Source organism: Maniola hyperantus, chromosome 12, assembly GCF_902806685.2.
Source record: "Maniola hyperantus chromosome 12, iAphHyp1.2, whole genome shotgun sequence".
In the NCBI taxonomy this organism is placed as follows: Eukaryota; Metazoa; Arthropoda; class Insecta; order Lepidoptera; family Nymphalidae; genus Maniola; species Maniola hyperantus.
Window position 1 is genome coordinate 9,928,392 of NC_048547.1, and position 23,895 is coordinate 9,952,286.

The 23,895-nt window shown below is 39.6% G+C and overlaps 1 protein-coding gene across 1 annotated transcript in view; it reads left to right on the plus strand.

Moving 5' to 3' along the window:
• Positions 1–23,895, plus strand: part of drpr (multiple EGF like domains draper) — a 44,353-nt gene that overhangs the window by 11,026 nt on the left and 9,432 nt on the right. Inside the window, exons 2-14 of the mRNA XM_034973625.2 lie at positions 780–988; positions 5,039–5,334; positions 6,564–6,810; positions 7,172–7,421; positions 7,684–7,895; positions 8,276–8,421; positions 8,912–9,062; positions 10,155–10,261; positions 11,043–11,204; positions 12,078–12,284; positions 12,891–13,046; positions 22,032–22,208; positions 22,287–22,454. Of these exons, the coding sequence (XP_034829516.1) occupies positions 903–988; positions 5,039–5,334; positions 6,564–6,810; positions 7,172–7,421; positions 7,684–7,895; positions 8,276–8,421; positions 8,912–9,062; positions 10,155–10,261; positions 11,043–11,204; positions 12,078–12,284; positions 12,891–13,046; positions 22,032–22,208; positions 22,287–22,454 (2,365 nt within the window). The 5' untranslated portion in view covers positions 780–902. The remainder of the gene's footprint in view (positions 1–779; positions 989–5,038; positions 5,335–6,563; positions 6,811–7,171; positions 7,422–7,683; positions 7,896–8,275; positions 8,422–8,911; positions 9,063–10,154; positions 10,262–11,042; positions 11,205–12,077; positions 12,285–12,890; positions 13,047–22,031; positions 22,209–22,286; positions 22,455–23,895) is intronic.

Here is a 23,895-nt window from a genome sequence, read left to right on the forward strand (position 1 = left end):
ATAGCTTTAAATTCTTTATCATGAGCTTTCGGTAAAAGATAATCAAGGATCGCGACTAAAACCTGTCTATTTTAGAATAATTCGTAAGAACCTGTTTGTGAGTTTTGTAACAGGGCTTAGGTTTCATAAATAGATATTCCTTCTTGACCATTCATGTCCGACAAACTAGACCTATCTCAATAGGTCTAGTTAGTCGGCATGAATGGTCAATAGACTGTTATTTACTGATTTACCTACCTAGTTGTATTACATAAATATTGCACTAGATGATGCCCACGACTTAGTGCGTGGATTGGATTTTTAAAAATCCCATGGAATTTCCTTGACTTTCTGGGATCAAAGTGGTTTATGATCCTACCTGGGATGCAAACTATCTCTGTAATAAGAAGATCATGCCCATGACTTAGTCCACGTGAATTTAGGTTTTTTTAAATCCGTGCGAACTTCTTGATTTTCGGAGACCAAAAGTAGTCTATGCCCTTTCCCAGGATGCAAGCTATCTCTGTACCATGTTGCGTCAAACGGAAAACGGATGAGTCATGAAATGCTATCAGACAGACAGACAAACAGACACACAGTTTTAAGTTTGCGTAATAATTATCACCACTATATCTTAGAAATCCAACATCTGACCATCAAAAGGAGTTATTAATTGCCTATTTTGAATAAATCATTTGACTTTGACTTTGACTTTGGATTTATCCGTGACGTAGGTAGCCGTAGGTAGTGTATTATATTATTATTACTATTATTATTAAAAGATTTTCCCTTTGTTCTAGGTAAAACAAAGCTTTTTGATTTAAACAATACAAGGAAAGGCTGAATGCATACTGTAGCGTAAATGAACGCAAACAATACGTTTGTTATGGAGTCGCGGTGAGCAGGCCTGTATCAAGCCAAAGATGTGGAAGGCAGGCGTGTTTTTGGCACTGACTGTGTCGGTTGGAGCATTACTTGAAGGGCCAAATGTGTGCACCAGGCAAGAATCGTAAGTATATTTTTTACTTAGTTAACCATTTTTTTACACTTTACTGTACTTACAGTATAAAAACCTTTGAAGAATTATTTATTGGTATTGCTCTAATAGTTCATGCAACATGTGAGTAGGTAATCTAGATCAAATTATGTAGAAGACGGACTGATTTGAATAGTTATACATATAATACTAGCTGACCCGGCGAACTTCGTACCGCCTAACAGTCGATTCTTTATTTTTTATTTTTTTAATACTTACAATTTTTTAAATTTTTCTCTCCGTTAGAACTATCCTCGTACTTCAAGGAATAATATAAAAAAAGAATTGGCGAAATCGGTTCAGCTGTTCTCGAGATTTGCGATCAGCAACACATTTAGCGATTCATTTTTATATATAGAGATGTATTTATTGTGTAGTCTACAGTAGTAAATGGTGATATACAGTACCACAGTACACGGCCGCTAGGGAACTTCTAACAAAACGTCGAGGCTTCGATGTCACTGGCAGGCGTCAAATGTTAGTACATTTGGCGCAGATAGCCCTAAAGTAGCCCTATTTTCCTTTGATTTTACGTCTCCATTACCTGATATTTGACATAATATTATCGTCGATTCAGGACCAAACCGAGAGTTCCTTCACTCTATACATAGTTCACTTTGCTAGTACGGTAACGGTTATATTATGTTCCTCCATAAGTCTAAACTCAATTGATATTTACATTCATTGAGGGAACATTGTGAATATGATACCACTAAACTCATGAAACTACACTACTTTGGATCTTTCAAATTGCTTAATTTACGAGTACATGTGCAACGGAATAGGCAGCATTAGTATCTTCTTTATATTATTTTCGAAAAGCTGAAGAAGTCTTAAAATGCATTTTTAATTAAAATAAGTTTTACAACCGCCAAAAGCCCGCCATGTTTATACTCAAACCATAAAAACGCTTATAGGAATTTTTAGTAAGCGATGCTTACATTAGGGCTTACCTACTTGTGAAAAGTGCTGTTCACAAAATAAATTGTTGTGCACACATTTTTTTCCCATTTTAACTTATAAATGTGCAAATTGAATACTAAATGATGCCCGTGACTTCATCTACGTGGAATAGGTTTTTTAAAAATCATGCGGGAACTTGATTTTCCAGATAAAAAGTAGCCTATGTGTCAATTAAGGCTATAAGTTGAGTATTATAATTATAACTATCCATTCCAAACGGCCAAATCATTGTGACGCAAGGCAGAGTACCTAACAGACATTCATACTTTCACATCCATACTAATATTAAAATTAATGCGAAAGTGTGTCTGTTTGTCTGTCTGTCTGTCTATATCACGGTTTTCACGGTCTATCCTTTTAACCGATTTGGAAGAAAGATTCAGAGATAGCTTGCATTCTGCAAAGGGATATATATAGACTACTTTTGGTCTCGAAAAATAAAAGAGTTCCCACGGTATTTTTATGTATCCTACATCCACATGGACGAAGTCGTGGGCATTATCTATTTGGTACAGGGATAGTTTTCATGGAGACTGATTTAGATTGGATTTAGACTACTTTTTATCCCGGGAAGTCAAAGAGTTCCCGTTTCCCGCGGGATGATTTTTAAAAACCTAAATCCGCGGATGAAGTTGTAGATATCATCTAGTTTATAATGTACTAGACTAAATTAGGATTAGGATTTAGGATATTACAAGCAAACTAGTTTATGCTCGCGACTTCGTCCGCGTAGACGGGGTTAGGGCCACACGAGTAGATATCCCTCTAGGGGTTGAATTTTCAAAAATCCTGTTTTAGAGGATGCCTACGTCATAATAGCTATCTGCGTGCCAAATTTCAGCCCGATCCGTCCAGTAGTTTGAGCTGTGCGTTGATAGATCAGTCAGTCAGTCATCTTTTCCTTTTATATATATATAAATATACATAACAATTAATTTCAAGAACTGTCAGATTAGAATCAGCAATTAACTGAATAGGTACCTACCTAAGTGTTATAATACCAAAAGAACGCTTAGCTATTACTTATCAGTTATTTTATTGTTATACCTACCTAAGTACTTAATTACTTTATCATCATCATAATATTGTAGGTACCTACTCATCAGTACCAAGTAACCTTTAGACTTGAACTTAATATTATTATCTGTTACCCAGTTCGCACTTTCTACGTCAATAAATATAATCATAACAATAAATTATATTAATTATCAGATGAATTAGTCATGTTGGTACACACTACACATGTTAAAGTCACTATAATAAGGTCAAAAACACATTTACGACACCTTACCCCACGCCATGCGTCGTGTGTTGAGTCATGTCTATAATTGGGATGGTGCCTATCTATGTCAAAAACAAATCATTTCTTATACCTAAGTACAAATTATTAAATAGTCTTTCAAAATTCGTAAAGTCTACGCCCACTGTTAGTTTTACGTTTGCTAACCAATAACTAAATTATCGATTTAACTAAAATGGTACGTCAAATGTTGTAATTGACTTACAATCGAATGCCTGCTCAGTACCAACGTTGTAAAACAAAACAACGATGTGACAAAACGGGGATGCCCCCAAAACTCCTTTTAGAATAGAAATAATACAACACGTGATGATAGAAGGTACGCTATTATTCAATTGTACGACTCTAATCAATTTGCAATTGAATACAATTGTTACAGTTTGTCACCAGTCTTATCATAATAACAAGAATCCGTGCTTGTATTTCTGGCTGTGAAAATAAACAGCATTTGTATTGTCGCATACATTGTGACTTGTTAATATGAGGCCAACTAAAAAACGTATCACTTTTGTACCTACGAAAGAAGAATGTTTATATTTGAACTATACCTGAACTGTCTCGTTTTAACTGAAAGTTATCTCGGAACAAAGTCAAAGTACCTAGATACCTTAAAGGTATTCTACTAAGGTATATATAAATAACTCATTAATACTCGTGCCTTAGAAGAACAAGATAAACAAAATACAATAGGTTTTGATTTAACAATAATAACCAACATAAATGTTGATATATTATCAACATAATTATATTGAGAATAATATATCAACATTATGTTGATATATTATTCTCAAAAGATTTAAAACAAAAATATTTTTTCGTTCTCATGGTATCTACAGTATTGCTTGGAATAGCATATAATAATATTATGTCAATGCCAAAAAAAATGGTTGGTTCAAATAATATTAAAAGCGCCCAGAACACTCTATGTATTTGTATCTACACATCTTGTGTGTTTTAAATGTGATTATGTTCTCAGTACGCATCTCTTATCATTCTCATTCTTTGAACACCATAGGTACTCGTATGTAACGCGAAACAAACGCTTTGTTTGAAGACATCGTCAAATAAAATAATCATGTATGACGCGTATATCCGATGTCATCGTACATGCGTTGATAATATTTAGGCTACTGGAAATCCTACACCTGCTTTACATATCAGCGTATCATATTTTCAACACGATAATTAGGACGTGTACATTATGATATTACGTGCATATTATACTGCATATTGTTAACACTCCCATTTATAGGTCTAAAAGTGTGGATATTTTACTATTCACTAGATGATGCCCGTGGTTTCGCCCGCATGGATTTAGGGTTTTTAAAATCACGTAGGAACTCTTTAATTTTCCGGGATAAAAAGTAGCCTTAGATATATTATATCCGTCCCCGGGATTTAACTAGAGCATATTTTGCGTCGTAATCCCTGGCCATTTACCCAGGCTGGCGTTATATTGAAACGCGCAAGGTCAGAGAAAGTGTGGACGGTCAAAACGTGGGGGCGCGGCGTGGCGTACTATTCTAGATGAAGCAAAAAAGATCAGCCTCACTTAGGGCAAGTTGAAACATAAAGCGTCCGATAGATCGGTTTGGAGAAAAGTGGTGTCTGCCCTCTATCCCGAAGATTTATGATTGAATGATTATACCTACTTAAAGGTTTTTACTTTTTATTATTATAACAGTACTGTATGAGACGTGTACCAAACTACATATACGTTTTGGCGATATTTATATAATATGTATATTTAATTGTTTTAGGTATACAACAACTATAAAGATATCCGAGCAGCAACCCTACCAAGTAAAAGAATACGCGTGGTGTTTCAACGTTCCTCCACGATGTTCGAGATACAAGATCAAGTTCAAGCAGGTTCTCAAAACTCAGACCCTCGTGAAGCAGAGGCCGGTGGAAGAATGCTGTGAGGGCTACGCGCCGGATTCCGAGAGGAGGCAATGTCTGCCTGTGTGCGTCGAGCCGTGTGTTAACGGGAAGTGTGTGGCGCCGAACACGTGTGCGTGCGCGCACGGATATGGGGGCCCTGCGTGCGATATATGTGAGTGGATTTTGATGAATTTCGCCTCAATTCACACGTCCAATCCTAATTGGTATATCATTTGCAATTGCTTTATCCGAAGAAGAGACGGGGAAAGTTATATAAATTGATACGCCGTCGGTCTTGACACTGATCGGCATTGAACCGTTGCCGTTGTAGAATTAATAAATGTAATGGAAACGCACTGTTTATTATATCGTGGCCAATGAAAGTTAATACGAACGTGATTGAATTTTATGGTTATAGCTTAATAAATTATAAATTGTTATATTCTGATCTAAGGAAGCGGTTTATTAAAGCTTCCTGGGATATGGGTTGCTAAGATAAAGCAAAATAAACCTTTAGGTGCGATATGAACGTCAACGTCAAGCCAACAAGATTAAACCAATTAAACGCTTATCGCCGAACGTTGAAAATCTAACACCGCAGTTTTGCGTAAAAGTGTTCTTTTATAATTCGTACGATATAGATATTGAAGCCTAGCAAATCTCAAGTTTCTAAAATCCAGCCGTTTAAGATGTACGTTAATATGTCAGTCAATCAGTTTATTCTTTTATTAAGTAGACTAGCTGAAGCTCGCGACTTTGTTTGCATGGATTTAGGTTTTTAAAAATCCCGTGGGAACTCTTAGATTTTTCGGAAAAGAAAAGTAATCTATATCCTTCCCTGGGAGACAAGCCATCTCTGTACCAAATTAGTCAATATCGGTTAAATAGATCGGCCTTGAAGAGGTAGCAGAGAAGAAAGAGAGCAGAAAATTAGTATAGATTATGGTCGCTAACTATGGGCCTCATAAGAAAGCTCAGAGTCACTCAGCGGGCGATGGAGAGAGCTATGCTTGGAGTTTCTCTACGGGATCAAATCAGAAATGAGGAGATCCGTAGGAGAACTAGAGTAACCGACATAGCTCAACGGGTTGCGAAGCTGAAGTGGCAATGGACAGGGCACATAGTTCGTACAACCGATAGACGTTGGGGTCTCAAGGTGCTGGAATAGCGACCTCGCACCGGAAGACGTAGTGTTGGAAGACCCCCCCACTAGATGGACGGACGACATCAGACGAGTCGCAGGGAGCCGCTGGATTCAGGCGGCGCAAGACCGTAGCGTGTGGAAGTCCACTACAAGAGACCTATGTCCAGCAGTGGACGTCTATCGGTTGATAATAATGACGATGAGTAGGTATAGATTATTAAAATATCAGGACCCTGACAGTGTCACTTTACTTTCAGCTTGTGCTGATGGCAAATGGGGCCGCAACTGCCAAAACGACTGTCGGTGTATGAACGGCGGCACGTGCGAGCCGCTGTCGGGCGAGTGCGCGTGCGGCGCGGGCTGGCGCGGCGACGCGTGCGAGAAGGCGTGCGCGCCGCCCTCCTTCGGCGACAACTGCGACCAGATCTGTCAGTGCAAGAACAACGCCACTTGTGACCCGGCCAGTGGGGCATGTAACTGCCCGCCGGGATTTACTGGACCCTTGTAAGTTTTTTCTAACCGACTGCCATACCCGTTCAAAGTAAACGTCTCTAGAGTTGATCTTTTCTGTCAAATTATACATTTTTTAAGTTTTTCTCAAACTCTAGAAAGCTTTACTTGAAAAATTCACTTGGTGTTTGCTAAAACTTGTTAAAAACTGCTTTTTTAAAATTTAAAACATTAACATTTGTTTCAACTCTGGTTGCATAATCTAATAACAACCATTACCAAGCTGGAAATATTTAATAAAAATAATATATCTATGTATGTACTGAACTACTAGGAACTTCACATATTTCTAGTTATACTTCATTGAATAAAATTTAAGAGTCTTTGTAACAGTGTAGTATTTATTGTGTTACAGATGCGAGAAAGAGTGTCCGCGTAACGAACCGTGCCCGGTGCTATGTACGTGCCAGAACGACGGCAAATGCAACCCCGTAACCGGCGAGTGCGAGTGCACGTCGGGCTGGACGGGCGCGGTGTGCGCCAACAAGTGCCCCGCGGGCCGCTGGGGCGACGGCTGCGCGCGCACGTGCGAGTGTGCCAACAACGCCGGCTGCCACCACGTCACGGGGCAGTGCCAGTGCGAAGCCGGCTTCACTGGGGAAAAGGTGCGCATCATAATCGACAGTAATTACAATAGGAGTAGTAAAAAGACCGATAGACACTGGGGTCCCAAAGTGCTGGAATGGCGACCTCGCACCAGAAAGCGCATCGTTGTAATACCCCCCACTGGGTGGACGCCTGAACGGACGACATCAGGCGAGTCGCAGGGAGCCGCTGGTTTCAGGCGTTGCTTTTGTTGATGATGATGATGATTATTACAACCGCAAGCAATGGGATTGAGATACTAAAATAACCCTGCATTTTTAGTGTCTGGATCCATGTCCGCTTGGAACGTACGGCGTGGGGTGCTTCGGCAAGTGTTCGTGCCAGCACGGCGGCGAGTGCTCGGCGCAGACCGGCTCGTGCACGTGCAAGCCGGGCTGGCGCGGCACGTGGTGCGAGCAGCGCGCCTGCCCCAAAGGGCTGTGGGGCAAGCGATGCGACAACGAGTGTAGGTGCAACCCCGCCACTACTGACATGTGAGTATGTTGCGTGTAGTGTCTGAACGCGTATGGCTTGGATGTTACGGCAAGTGTTCGTGTTCTGCTGTTAAATTCTTGTGAGACGGTCAAGCACGTAGATTTTTGCTTGAGCCAAGCATTTTGACTCTTTTGCAAAGTTTGCTTGATGCTTAAGTCATGCATTTACGTGCTTGACGGTGATATGCGATTTTATATTTTTGCTTAACGCGACGTTCGAATAGTTTTCGAGAATAGAGGAAGTGCGATTTGCTGATTAAAGCTGCTTGACGGGTGCATCAATCTGCTTGATCAAGCACAACAAAACTACGTGCTTGACGTCAAGCCGCTTGATCGTCTCGGAAACCCATTAAAAGATTGTAATAGTCGTATGTTTGCAGGTGCGACCCGTGGACGGGCGAGTGCGACTGCATGGCGGGCTGGAGCGACGAGTTCTGCGAGCGCCAGTGCCCGCTGCTCACGTTCGGCAAGGGCTGTCGCTCCACTTGCCGCTGCGAGAACAGCGGACACTGCTCGCCTATTAACGGTATGCCCCAGATAGATACTACTTTTTTGTTGATTTTCCATTTCATAACATAATACGATATTTATACCCTTTTTTGAAAAGTATCTTAATTTGATCTTAAAGTGATAAGTGATTAGTTTACCAAACATTTTATTCGATCGAGAAATTTTTATTTCAACTTTCGCTGCGAAAACGCTAACCGCGATCTTTTTAGGTTCCTGAGCTGTCATGACGTCACACGGCTTGGTAAACAGATAGTGAAATCCATAACAACTTCAATCCATGTGACGTCACAATCGGTATTCATCATGACGTCAGCTTCGTGCGTTTAGAATATTTTGTAGAACAAATAAAAAATGAAATTTTTAAAATTAATTATATAACTTTGTAAACTGAAATTAACATTATTCGATTGCCTATTGCTATACTATATTGTTTATACATTTTTAGATTTTTTCACGCTTGGTGTAAAATACTGTATTGAAATATGTTAATACCCAAATGTTAATAGGATCGTGCTTGTGCGCGCCCGGATACCGCGGGCTGCGCTGCGAGGAGCCATGCCCGTTCCCGCTGTACGGCGACAACTGCGCCGACACGTGCGACTGCCAGAACAACGCCACGTGCTCGCACGAGACCGGCCAGTGCGAGTGCAAGCCTGGGTGAGTGAGATGAGCGTTGCTTTACAGCTATGTTCGGCAAACGTTGATAGAATAGGCCCGTGTGAGTGCAAGCCTTGAGACAGGGGATACTTTATACAGCTGTTCGCAGCTGAATGCATTAAAAAAAACTGGCTTTGGGCTGGAATTATTCTCATCATTTGAATTGTTTCTGGATAGTAGAACCTTTACCTATACTACATTCGAACCTCATTTGGGTTTCAAAGAAAAATTAAATTAGAATTGATTATGGCATTTAATAATTTATTTTTTCTTTGAAATTGCTATGAGGCGTACATATATTATTACGAAATACGAAGCGCAAAGGTATATTTACTAGCCTTCCAAAGAAAATTGAAACAGAATATCGACTGAACTGGCATCCAGCACTCTCTCAATTTTGATGAAACTTTACAGGATGAAAGAAAATACTTGTTTTCTTCAGCTAAATAGTGATTGTATACCTACACCTGCCAGAGTAGGTGAACTCTCAGTAGTATAGTGTGCTTTTCGAAGTTTTGTTGCAAACTAGATATAGTCTGTAAAAAATCTTCACGCGCCATTTTAGCTCTATGGGTCAACTATCATGTCAAAAGTACGGTTCACCTTTAAAATAAGGACTAATATCGTAGTTTGGACTTGAAATTTGACCCAAAAAGTTAAAATAGCGCGTGAGGCGTCATTTTTTACGCATTATAACTGTCCTGAACTGTAACAGTGCAGCGTACGAAATAGTTTAAATTGAAATCGTCAAACTTTTGAAATAGAGCGTGTTGCCAGTTCACAGTTGATAGTATATGTAGTAACTTAGTAAGTAGCTGATTGCTACGACTTCGTCCGCGTGGATTTAGCCATTCAAAAATCCCGTGGGAGCTTATTTATTTTTCGGGATAAAAAGTAGCCTATGTCACTCTCCAGGTCTTCAACTATACCCATGCAATAAATTACGTCAGTCCGTTGCTCCGTTGCAATGTGATTGAAGGACAAACCAACAAACCAACCAACAAACACTCTTTCGCATTTATAATACTGATAGTTCTTCTATCCCTATCACAAATAATGCTTGATGTAAATGAAATTCTATGTTTGTTTTAGATTTGACGGACTCAAATGTGATCGGCCGTGCGATGGAAAAACGTTCGGCTTGAAGTGTCTCCAACAGTGCAGCTGTGAGAATGGTGCCCCGTGCAATCCTGTTAATGGTTAGTTGCTTTATTTTAACCAGTCGGCCTTTTTATATGGAAATTTTCTTATTTTTATATTTACTTTATAAGTCCCGCAAATTGCTATTGCGCTGGAACCATGTCTCATTAACATCGAAATGACATCATTTTGACGTCAGCCGAAATAAAAATATGCCATCAGCTCCAAACTTCAGTATGACTTTAGTCTAGTGCTTACGTCACTAAAATGGCGGCCACGCGCATTAGCAATTAGCGGGACTCATAGTACTATTTCTCTAACTAGCCACAGCCGAAGCCTCATTTTATTTTATTTTATTCATTTATTTGTAATCAACAGCGTTACAGATAATATAATTTTACATACCAGACCAGGCCAGAGACAATTTAGAAATTATAAATTCCCAAATCTGTACCTGAGTAAGACCCGTTCTCAGTAGTGTAGGATTAATCATAAGTCCACTATTCTTCCATTTACAACTGTAAATAGGGTACTGTATGTAGGGTTCTATACCCAAAGGGTGTCAACGGGACCGTACCTAAGCTTCCGTTGTCCGTCCGTCTGTCTATCCATCCGTCTGTCTGTCTGTCCATAGGCTGTGTCTCATGAACCGTAATAGTAGTAGAGTTGAAATTTACACAGATTTTTTCTATCGCCTCTATAACATGAATTGAATAAGTTTAAAAATGTTTAAAAATGACTGCCACGTAAGTTAAGAAGTACATAACCTTGTACGGTACGGAATCCTTCGTGTGCGAGTCTGACTCGCACTTGACCGGTTTTAATTTATTTAATCTCTAGGTGAATGCGTGTGCGGACCCGGGTACGAAGGCTCCCAGTGTGAACGCCGTTGCCGCCCTGGTTTCTACGGACAGAACTGTTCGTTGCCCTGCGACTGCACCAAGAACGCTGTCGGCTGCAACCACATCACCGGCGCATGCATCTGTGAAAGCAGCTGGAGAGGTAAGATAGTAGTGTTAAGTCGGTTTTAGGTGTTTTAGAACCCTGCTTTTATCCTTATTGTTATTTTCAAGCTCTAATATCGGTGGTGTGTGGTGTCACTCATACTTTTTATTGTTTGCACCTGTCCAGTAATTCGGTATACCTACAAGCAAATATTTTTCTCTGTGCATTTTATTAACAACCTCTTTTATTTTCCATTATATTCCTTTGAAATGTGTTTTGGTGTAATACGTAAGAATTTTGTTAGTAACTTCAAATGCTCATTATCGTGAAAAACTAAACTATTTTCCTCATATTTTTTTTCTAACCAGCTTAAACTGGTTAGAAAAAAATATGAGATACAACCAGTTTATAATAGTTTATTCTAGTAGGTAGATTGTGTGCATTATAGTAATTACCTTAATACGTAATTTTGTATGCTAAACCACCAAACAACTGTAGTATAAATAAATTACTCTAATTACATGTAGTTCTAGGTCTAGAACATTAGCGATATATTATGTAACTTTAAATTGAAAGATAGTTCGCTTCTGTTGCTAACGCCTAAATTGTAAATGCGTCTACCTATTCATAATGTACATAAAACATTAGACCAAGTTTTATATAAACGTAATTTCCATACAGGCCTCACTAGGAAAAAACGTAAGTATGATATTGATTACGAATTAAAGATTTTCTTTCATTTCATAGCAGTTATGTTCAGAAAAACGAATTTGTATGAGCCAAATTACTAAGCCAAGTATATACTGGTAGGTAACAAACACTGCGCAACAAGTTGCTGCTCATCATTAAAATAATTTAGTGATATAATATATTTTAGGTACACAGATAAATAAATGGATGAATTTCTAATTTGAGTTGGTAATTTGCTAGGTGTGCGTTGTGAAACGCAATGCGAAGCGGGGCGGTTCGGTGAGCAGTGTTCGGAGCGCTGTCCCTGCGCCAACAACTCGTCGTGCGACGCGGGCTCGGGGCTCTGCGAGTGCGCGGCGGGCTGGCGCGGCGAGCGCTGCGACGTGCCCTGCGCGCCCGGCACCTACGGCGTCGCTTGCAAGCAGACGTGCCCCCACCATATCCTCGGTGAGCAACGCAATACCAGGCGGGGCGGTTCGGTGAGCAGTGTTCGGAGCGCTGTCCCTGCGCCAACAACTCGTCGTGCGACGCGGGCTCGGGGCTCTGCGAGTGCGCGGCGGGCTGGCGCGGCGAGCGCTGCGACGTGCCCTGCGCGCCCGGCACCTACGGCGTCGCTTGCAAGCAGACGTGCCCCCACCATATCCTCGGTGAGCAACGCAATACCAGGCGGGGCGGTTCGGCGAGCAGTGTTAGGAGAGCTGCTGTCCCTGCGCCAACAACTCGTGCGACGCAGGCTCGGGACTGGTTATCCGATAGTCTGTATAATATTCTTCGTCTGTGACAACACCTAAAATGCCAATCATGTTCTCCTGACCGAAAATTAAAACTCACCATAAGACTGAACTTTATCCTACGTCAGTAGGGGTCAAAAATTATCTTCATTGTAAAACATGTAAAGAACAATATGTTGAAGTTTGTAAGCAATGTTTCCACTTTGTAAATTATTTCACATGTGTTGTGTTTGTTTTCTGATCTTTGGTTTACAGGCTTTTACAAGCTTTTAAAGGATTTAAAGAAATGTAACGTAATGCAATGTATAAAACCTTTATGCAGGCAATTCAACGTGCGACCCGATAACTGGCAAGAACGCGTGCCCGAGTGGCTACACGGGTGTGACGTGCGAGTACCCCTGCCCGCTGGGCACGTACGGCGCCGGCTGCGAACTGAAGTGTAACTGCAAGAACGGCGCCGATTGCCACCATGTTACTGGTGAGTTGACCATTTAACGAATAAATGAAATTATATAATTAACTAGCTGCCCCGGCGAACTTCGTACCGCCTCGCCTAACAGTCGATTCTTTTTCAGGAATTTTTTTAATTTTTTCTCTCCGTAAGAACCATCCTCGTACTTTAAGGCAGCTCAGTTCGGTGCTTTCTTCATACAAACGTAGGAGGGAAAATACAACAATATTCGATATTGTACGCACAAAACTAAGAATTATATCGATTTATCTCGTCATTATCTAGGTTCAATGATATCTAAAACATTGAAAAAAATATTGATTTAAAAGTTACGAGCCTCAAAAGATTCCTATTTTAACACTAAATCTATGACAACTTTGGGCGTAAATAAATAAGATTAGGGATATGAAAATCCTAAAACAATTTATCATTACACGTAGTTTATTTATTCATTAGTTGAAATAACTTTACTTTGCAAACCTAAATTCAGTAGTTTTTTCTCAAAAATACTTTTCCCAAACTACTGTTCAACCCTTTTCAAGCGCTAGATTTCGGCTAAAATCATCATGCTTCTCACCCCAAAACATTAGACACCGCGCGGGTGGCGGAGGGAAGGGCCAGCCCAGCGGCGCGCGGCTGCGCGTGTAATATTGTGGTTTCTATGACGACAACTGTTGTTATTAATATGTTTTCAAAAACAAAAGTCGTAATGATTTCATAAAATTAATTTTTATTCAGTGGCTATGCAAATGTGTAGAAGATTGAGCAGAGCAGAGTCAATAAGTCCTTCAAATACTTCAAATGCATTTTGTACATTGACCTCTGGAATTTGAAATTTGGACACCAATTTTATTCATTGGTTTATTGACCTGACTTTGTTGTTGAGGTCCTAGTAGGGATATCTACTCGTGTGGTCCTAGTACAATAGGTAAGTAACTTTGTTTAGTTATTTATTTTATCTAATTTTAAAAAACCGGCCAAGTGCGAGTTGCTCGCGCACCAAGGGTTCCGTACTCAGGTATTTTTTTGACATTTTGCTCCATAAATCAAAAACTATTATGCATAAAAATAAATAAAAATGTGTTTTAGAATACACAAGTAAAGCCCTTTCATATAATACCCCACTTGGTATACTTATCATACATTGAAAATTGAAAATAATATTTTTTCATTAACACACTTTAATTTTTTTTTGTAAGTTGTAATCACAAATCTATGGTTTTCGGATTTATTCCTTTACTTGTGCTCTAAGACCTACGTACCTACTAAATTTCATGATTCTGGGTCAACGGGAAGTATCCTATAGGTTTGTGTGACAGATACGACACAGACGGAGAGACGGACAGACAGACAACGAAGTGATCCTAAGGGTCCCTTTTTTCCTTATAAAGTACGGAACCCTAAAAAGGTACCTGTATATGTATAATAATATAGGTAGGTAGGTACCTACCTGGTGGTATTTCTTTGTATTTTTAGGGTTCCGTACCTCAGAAGGAAAAAACGGAACCCTCTGTCTGTCTGTCTGTCGGTCCGTCTGTCCGTCCGTCCGTCTGTCCGTCCGTCCGTCCGTCCGTCCGTCCGTCAGTCCGTCCGTCCGTCCATGCGTCTGTCGGTCCGTCCATCGGTCCGTCTGCCCGTCCGTCTGTCCGTCTGTTCGTCTGTCGGTCTGTCCGTCTGTCTGTCTGTCCGTCTATCTGTCTGTCTGTCTGTCTGTCCGTCTTACAAATAAAGTACGCAACGCTTCGTACAAATAGTACTTTTTTATTTATTTACTAGCTGACGCCCGCGACTTCGTCTGCGTGGATGTAGGTTTTCAAAAGCCCGTGGGAACTCTTTTATTTTCTGGGATAAAAGAAGGCAGGTCATGCCTGTCGTAGAGGTGATGGCCGTTGGAGCCGGAAAGTTCTTGAGTGGAGACCGCGTAGGTATAAGTAAGCGTAGTGTGGGACGCCTTCCAGCACGATGGACCGACGATATACAGAGGCTGGCGGGAAGTGGCTAGGTGAGGAAGGCTGAGGACCGGGTGTGGTGGCGCTCTTTAGGGAAAGCCTATGTCCAACAGTGGACGACCGCAGGCTGATGATGATGGAAAAAATCACGTTGATCCGTTGCACCCCTCACACGTCCCTATCCGCCTTCTCCACTCCTGTCACACTGGCGAATAAGTTTGGAATAGAATAGGATTTCGATGGAGTGCGTGGATTTTTGTGAACGGAGTTCAACCATGTAGTCGTGGTTTGGTACAATAGTAAATGGTATAATATTAATTCATATAATAATATTGATTCAGATACAAGTTAGCCCTTGACTGCAATCTCACCTGGTGGTAGGTGACGATACAGTCTTGCTTACGACTATTTCGGATCGGAAATTCTTGGATTCAGGTTAAATGCAGTGCAAAAAGAGAGATCATTAGGATTCCGTACCTCAAAAGGAAAAAGGAACCCTTATAGGATCAGTTTGTTGTCTGTCTGTCTGTCCGTCTTACAAATAAAGTACGCAACGCGTACTAGTACGCGTAGTCTGTCTGTCTGCTAGCTTTTCACAGCTCATCCATTTAACCAATTTTGATGAAATTTGGTACAAAAATAGCTTGCATCCCGGGGAAGGACATAGGCTACTTTTATGATAAATAAGATTTAGTGGATACCGCTATTTTTCTGGAAATAACGTTAGATGCGAAACTTCAATGGGGCTCTCATATAAATAACTTATCGAACAGACAGTTCTGCTGCAAATGCGGTAAAAAAGATTCGCCAGTTGACAGACATAGAAACGGCGAGACTAGTATATTTTAGTTACTTTCACAGCATTATGTCATATGGCATATTATTAGAAAAGAAAAAGAAAGAAAAGAAAAAACGTTTATTTTTTAAAGCTGTACCACACATTACCAGTTACCAACTGGTTAGGTTATCCCAGCGCCTCTTATACTTGAGTAATAAAGTCAAAAAACCTCAAGTAGAAGAAGCGCCGGAATAAAGTATGTCATGTGTGGCACAACCCAAAAAAAAGGTCCCTACTCAGCATAAATGCATATTGTCTTGCACAAGTACAAAAACATACAGCGCTGGTTTTCAGTAGAAACCCTGATTCAGATGGCACCACGGAATTATTATGGGGTAATGCTGCTGATATAAATTCTATTTTTGTGCTGCAGAAAAGGGCTGTTCGAGCCATATATAGTATGGGACCACGAGAGTCGCTGTGAACTAAATTTAGAGAAGTTAAAATTATGACAGTGCATAATCAATATATTTTTGAAAATTTATTGTACGTATATAAAAACATAAATAAATTAAAAAAAAAAGTGACTGTCATAAGTTCAAAGTGACTGTCATAAGTTCAAAGTTTTCATAAAACGTAAACTAATTAAAAAATCCTATTACATTGTAAAGGATTATTTAAATGATAAGCAAGCTTGGGAATGAGTTGCTCGGCTTTGTGATAGTTCTAATAAGTTTAATTTATGATTTTGTAAAGTGGTGATAATAAAAAGAATACCCGGCTGAGTTAGCTGTGGGTCTCAGTCTTGGGCACGTTTGGAACCCTCGTAGCGTTTGCGAAATAATTATCACCACTATATTTTACAAATCCAACAACTGACAATCGAAAAGAGTAATTTATTACCTATTTTGAACAAATCATTTGACTTTGACTTTTGATCTCGGAAAATCAAAGTTCCCACGGGATTTTTAAAAAACCTAAATCCACGCGGACGAAGTTGCGGGCATCATCTAGTGCATACTAAATAGTTTTTGATTTATCATGCAAAATGTCAAAAAATACTATTTACCTATTTATTTATTTTTATTTTTCACTAGCTGCCCCGGCGAACTTCGTACCGCCTAACAGTCGATTCTTTTTCAGGATTTTTTTAAAAATTTTCTCTACGTAAGAACCATATTCGTACTTCAAGGAATATTATAAAAAAAGAATTAGCGAAATCGGTTCAGCTGTTCTCGAGATTTGCGATCAGCAACACATTTAGCGATTCATTTTTATATGTACCGAAATTCTAGTTACATAGTAGTAATAAATTAAGTTACATTGTAAATGCTTATCTCTAAACAGAGATTTAGATATAAACATTTTACTATTGTAGTACGGAAACCTCGGGGCGCGAGTCTGACTCGTACTTGGCCGGTCGGTCTGTCGGTCGGTCGGTCGATTTATTTTAGAATGCATCGTATCGACAGCTGGTGGTAGTAGTTTACATATATCCTACTAATATTATAAACTAGGTGAAGCTATGATAGCCTAGTGGTTAGGACGTCCGCCTTCTAAACGGAGGTCGGGGGGTTCGATCCCGGGCACGCACCTCTAACTTTTCGGAGTTATACGCGTTTTAATTAATTAAATATCACTTGCTTTAACGGTAAAGGAAAACATCGTGAGGAAACCTGCATGCCGAGTTCTCCATAATGTTCTCAAAGGTGTGTGAATTCTACCAATCCGCACATGGCCAGCGTGGTAGACTATGGCCAAAACCCTTCTCACTCTGAGAGGAGACCCCTGCTCTGTAGTGAGCCGGCGATGGGTTGATCATGATGATGATGAGGTGATGCCCGCGACTTCGTACGCGTGGAATTAGATTTTTAAAAATCCCGTGGAAACTCTTTGATTTTCCGGGATAAAAAGTAGCCTATGTCACTCTCCAGGTCAACCATACCCATGCAAAAAATTACTTCGATCCGTTGTTCTGTTGCGACGTGATTGAAGGAAAAACCAACGAACCAACAAACAAACACACTTTCACATTTATAATAGGTGTAGTGATGTGTGTGTGTGGATGTTTGGATGTTTGTTACTCAATCACACAAAAACGGCTGAACGGTTTTGGATGAAATTGGGAATGGAGATAGATAAAAGTGTAATTTAGGGTATACCCTAAATTAACACATAGGCTACTTTCTATCCCGGAAAATCAAAGAGTTCCCACGGGATTTTTAAAAACCTAATTCCACGCGGACGAAGTTGCGGGCATCAACTAGTAATAAAATATAATTTGGACTTATCCGAATTCCGAAAGTCAGGGTTGTCAAATCACACTTATATTATAAAGGCGAAATTTTGTATCTGCGTGTGTGTGTGTATAGGTTTGTTACCCTTTCACGCAAAAAGTACAAGACGGATTTGGCTGAAATTTGAAATAGTGATCGCTTTTGAAAGAGTTCTCGCGGGATTAAAAAACCACTATATCCTCGCGGACGAAGTCGCGTGTATCATCTAGTTACAAATATAAGTATGTAGGTCATAATGTGTGCTTAGACAATTTAATTATATACTTGAGTTTTCGTGTAACAGAAACAAAAATGGATTGGCGGAAGAGGAAAAAGAAACGGTTTAGACTCGCAAAAGCTTCTCGCAAAAGCAAATCCCTTGCAAAGAGGAGATCTATTAAAATTCATCAGAATCTTTCCAAACCATTATATTATCTTGTGATGATAATGCCATTACTTTTTCGGGGTTATTCCCGTGCGTCACACCCGACGTGAGTAACAATGTGACTCGACGGGAATTTTATTTGACTGAATGTGTACTTTTCCGGGATGCTGAATTTGATAATGACATTTATTTTCAAATCCAAAATAGCAGACATGCACTTTTCACAAAAAATAGAAATGGGTGTCGTTTTCAGGGTTTCCAGGATGCTGGTTTTGATAATGACATTAATTTTTTAATCTAAGATGGCGGGCCAGCACTTTTTATAAAAAATAGACGCGAGTGTCGTTTTCAAGGTTCTCCAGGATGGTGAATTTGATGATCACATTTATTTATTTTTAATAAATACTTATATATTATACTTCTATTTTAGTGGATCACGGGATTTTCTTTGGCAAGGAAACGACAAAGCAAAAAATCGAATTGAATTAGATTATGATGCTATCACACCGTACCATTTAGAGCCAGCTTCTGAAAGTTTGACACTGTGTTTGTAAGTTGATATTATTTAGATACTAGCAAATGCCCACGACTTCGTCCGCGTGGGCTACACAAAATTTCGAACCCCTATTTCACCCCCTCCAGAGTTGAATTTTCAAAAATCTCTTCTTAGTGGATGCCTGCGTCATAATAGCTATCTGCATGCCAAATTTCAGCACGATCCGTCCAGTAGTTTGAGCTGTGCGTTGATAGATCAGTCAGTCAGTCAGTCAGTCAGTCAGTCAGTCAGTCAGTCAGTCAGTCAGTCAGTCAGTCAGTCACCTTTTTCTTTTATATATTTAGATTAGGAATTAGGATTAGGATAATATAATTATTATGTTACTAGCTGCCCCGACGAACTTCGCACCGCCTACAGTCGATTCTTTTTCAGGACATTTTTTAAATTTTTCTCTCCATAAGAACCATCCCCGTACTTCAAGGAATATTATCAAAAAGAATTAGCGAAATCGGTGCAGCTGTTCTCGAGATTTGCGATCAGCAACACATTCAACGATTCATTTTTATATAATAATATAGAGATTTACTATTTGTTGTCAGATTTGTCAATGCTGAATTATGTTGTATTTTAGTGACTCAAGACATTCCTTTTAGAAGAAAACAAGGAAAATAAAATGAATGTGCCCAATATACGTACCACTGAAATCCAACATGATGCTGCAACATTCAATTCCGTACTAAATATTGAAAGGTCTACCCATACCATACTTGTAAGTTGTTATGCTATGTTTTTTGCATACATTCTATATAGATAATACTCACAATATATTTATGTTGATTGTATGTTTATTAATTCCAGAAATGAAATGGAGAGCTTCAATAGTTCTGCGTCGAATGATACATCTAATGTGACTGTTGAAACAGAAAATGATACATATTGTGTTTATGTGTGTAGTGGGCTTTTAGAGGGAAATTGAATTGTACCTACTTCCTACTTATAAAAATAAAATTTTCATTTTTGAGATCAAAGTGGAATTTATTTAGACTTTTTTATACACAAGTAGATGGTATATATAGTTTTTAGTCGCTACTAATAGATAAGTGTAGGCAACAAAATTTATTTTCACAGACAAACGAATGTGTAATCATGTGTTCCTAATAGGTAATCCGCCAGCACAGAGAATTCAACTCCTAGAGTACGCATATACAAGGATTTACATGAAAACAAAATCGTAAAATGTTGGCGGGGGACAGGGGAGAATGCTTTGTTGTGATTGGTGGACTGACTAATAAAAACAATGTGCGGAATGAGGGTACCGAACGGGCGTGGGCGATGATTCATTTAAAATTCCGTGGGATCACCACGATTTAGCAATGCAATTCCTTAGGTACAGCATCAGGGTCGAGAAGTGGGTCTTCGAGTTCAATGATAAAGTCTTTACTTGGTAGATATAGGTACCTACCTCTCAATATCAATTTATAACCGACAGTTTCAAAATCCCATAAGTTTTGGTGGTCATGTCCCCTGCAGCATCAGGATTGAGGAGTTGAAATCCACATTTTATATAGGACAATGTTGCAAAGTTTCTTTATCAATTAAAAAAAATACGCAAATCGGTTCAGAAATCTCGGAGATTTCTGTGTACATAGGTAGAAAAACACAACTCCTTTTTTAAAAGTCGGTTAAAAAAGTATCCTTTGTTAATCCTCTACTTGTCTGTAAAAGTCCCGTCAAAATAGGTTCTGCCGTTCCGAAGATTAGCCCGTTCAAACAGACAGACAGACAGACAGTTTTTAAAAACATTTGATTCAGCTGTTATGGTACAGTTCAAATAACAATATTATGAGCTTGCGGTAGTTATTTCGAAATTACAGACAGACTCTTCATAGAAGTATGGATTTCTATAATATAATATAAGTACGAGTTGTTTATACACGCTGAGGTAGTAGTTACCTAATAGGTATGTATGTAAGTGAGATTTTATAGTATTCATCAAAAGATAAGTAGGTAATCATTATCATTCAAAAAAAATTTAAAAATATCTATTTCAGTAGGTAAAACAATTTCACATAGTGCGTAGTAATTGGGACCATCCCAGTAACTGTTTTAGTATTGCTACGAGTACTCGTGGCATTCGACCCCGCTCTTCCATAAAATCTTATACAATAATAATTGAAATAAGTAGTTCCTTCATAAATCATATATTTACAAAAATTCATCGGTGACATCTGTCCAACTATCTGTGTGCCATCATCAATATATCCGGACGCTAGTGTGAGCGCATGCACTCGCTACACTGCTCATCACTGAGTCTATTTCTTTCTATCACAATGTTAGGTGAAATAGCATACAGATTACCCACGTGGGCCGAGCAGTTCGGACGTGCATCCAGCGTCACCTTAAGGAATATTATGAAAAAAGAATTAGCGAAATCGGTTCAGCTGTTCTCGAGATTTGCGATCAGCAACACATTCAGCGATTCATTTTTATATATAGAGATTAACTATTTTTACTCTGTTATAAGTTAACCCTTGACTCGGATTCTTGCCTGATGAAATCTTAAATAGGCCCTAGACAATTAAGCAACTTGATCAAGCGGGTCAGTCAATCGATTGACGCGCCAATCCAAGCTTCAATCTTTTTATCAAAACTCAGTCACAGTTTTGCGACTCAAAAGGTCGTACTACCGACAATGGTGTCCAACACGGATTTGCCGTTGTCGTTAAAGGGAAAACCAAAAGCGGAAACGACGTTGTTCCAAGATATGGTACAAATTGAGAAATCGCTTCACTTATGAGCATTTTTTTAACTCCCTACGGTTGCGATTGTGGTTGTTAGCTTTTTTCTGCAATTTTCAATACTCTTCGTTTTTTTTCGGAGAGCGGTGTAATCTCCATGATTGCCTGGCGTGTGATTGATGTAATGCTTGATCAAACTTCAGCTAGACGGTTAGATGCTTGAGACAAATGCTTTAGTCATTCCGATTTTCTATCAATCACCGTCAAGGCTTGTCTCAGGCATCAATCAGGTTCCTAAACGGTCAATCATGCTTAATTCAAGCTTTGATCAAAATGATTGGCCGTCTAAGGCCATCTTTATAATATTCGAAAACATGTTCTATTTTTCAGGCGAGTGCCAATGCCTGCCTGGCTGGCGCGGCGCGCAGTGCGGCGAAGCGTGCCCGGTGGGCTGGTGGGGCGCGGCGTGCACGCAGCCGTGCCGCTGCGCGCCCGGCGCCGCCTGCCGCCCCAACGACGGCTACTGCCGCTGTCCGCCCGGCTACACCGGCAGCTACTGCACACAATGTGAGACTCTCTCTACAAGTATACTCCGCGACAGGTTTAGATGGCAATCGGCAAACTTACAATTTTTGTTATGTTCAGTTTGTCCGGTGGGCTACTTCGGCGACCACTGCATGGAGGCCTGCAACTGTTCGTCGGAGGGCAACTGGGCGTGCGACCCGGTGAAGGGTTGCGTGTGTCACCGCGGCTACATCGGCGACCACTGCGACATCCACGCCAGCGACGCCATCGTCGTCGACCGCGCCAATAGTCAGTGACAACCTATTTTATTTTAACTATAGGATAGTTCTGTAAGGGTGGTAAATTGGGCGGAATGGAAATATACCCGGATACGGAATAATCTACCACCTTACAAAGATTAGAGGAAAATAATAATTTACTTTACTTGATCTATCTACCTAGTAAAGAATAGAAGCTAGCCGTCGACTCCCTTGTAATGTATATGAGGTGTTATAAATGAAATTTGCTAGATGTTAGGCAAAATTGTTTTTAATGTAACTTTTACCGGGGTCGCTTAATACATAATGATGGCTAATAATGCTTAGTTATTCTAGCTTAATGCCAAGACTTAATTTAGATACATTAGAATGCCTTAGGTAGATAGTACATAAAATCTATGTTTTAAATTTAAGATGCCATTGGCATGGAATAGACAATGACACAGTAAAATTCATAAAATTGTTTCAAAATAAAAGCTCAGTAGTAAAGACAGGGTTCTTACTGTACACATACACTAAGAAGGTTCACTAAACTGTTCCAGGATACAAACATTTGCTTACTTGTAGGTGCGAAGACTGCAAGGTAGCTGGACGGCATCGGCCAAGATCCAAAACTCAATTTATTTGATTCTTCACAACCGAAATGTTTCATTACAAAGATTTTCACCAAGTCTTATCCATAGAAATTAAGTTGCCAACGTGAATGTGCAAAAGAAATAAATACGGAAAACGAAAGCGAAATACGAAAACCGAAAACTAAAAACGGAAACGCAAACGGAAACTAAAACGGAAACCCTGTAACAAAGAAAAACAAGATTATAATTTGTGCTGTGTGAAAATTTCGACACGTGGAATTTTCCCGATCAAACACAACTCACCTATTGAACTCCTGGCCACCAATGGTTTTCAGGAGTCCACCCACAACCCATTATCCTCATTTATTTGGGAAGGTAAAATAACTGGAACTGAAAGGGAAAATCATGAAATTAGGATTTTCTCTAACCAAACCGCCATTTTGTCGAATCCACATTACTTGATTTTTCACTCACCATAATTGATGAAACATTGAAATACGTTAGGATGACTAAATTTATAACTATTGTATTTTCCCAGGCGAAGCCATGGGCGAAAAAGAGTGAGATTTTCCTGGAACGAAAAAATTCGTCTTCACATGTTGACTCCAGAAAAATTCTAAATCTCACCAATCGGTGTTGCCAGACGCAACCCGAGTGTGGCCGCTCTCATTTAGTTTGATCATGAAGCCAATTCATTTTTGAATATTTGCGGAACCTAAGGATATATTATAAGAACCGTTTTGTTAATGACTTAACAATAAACAAATGATATTATGGTTTTATTTAATTATTTTGTTTTATTTTTACGACAATTGACAACGAAGCAAACGCCATCTATTGTGGCTCGAATGAACTCTGAACATCGACCCACGCGTAGTTCTGCACCTTGATGCTAGG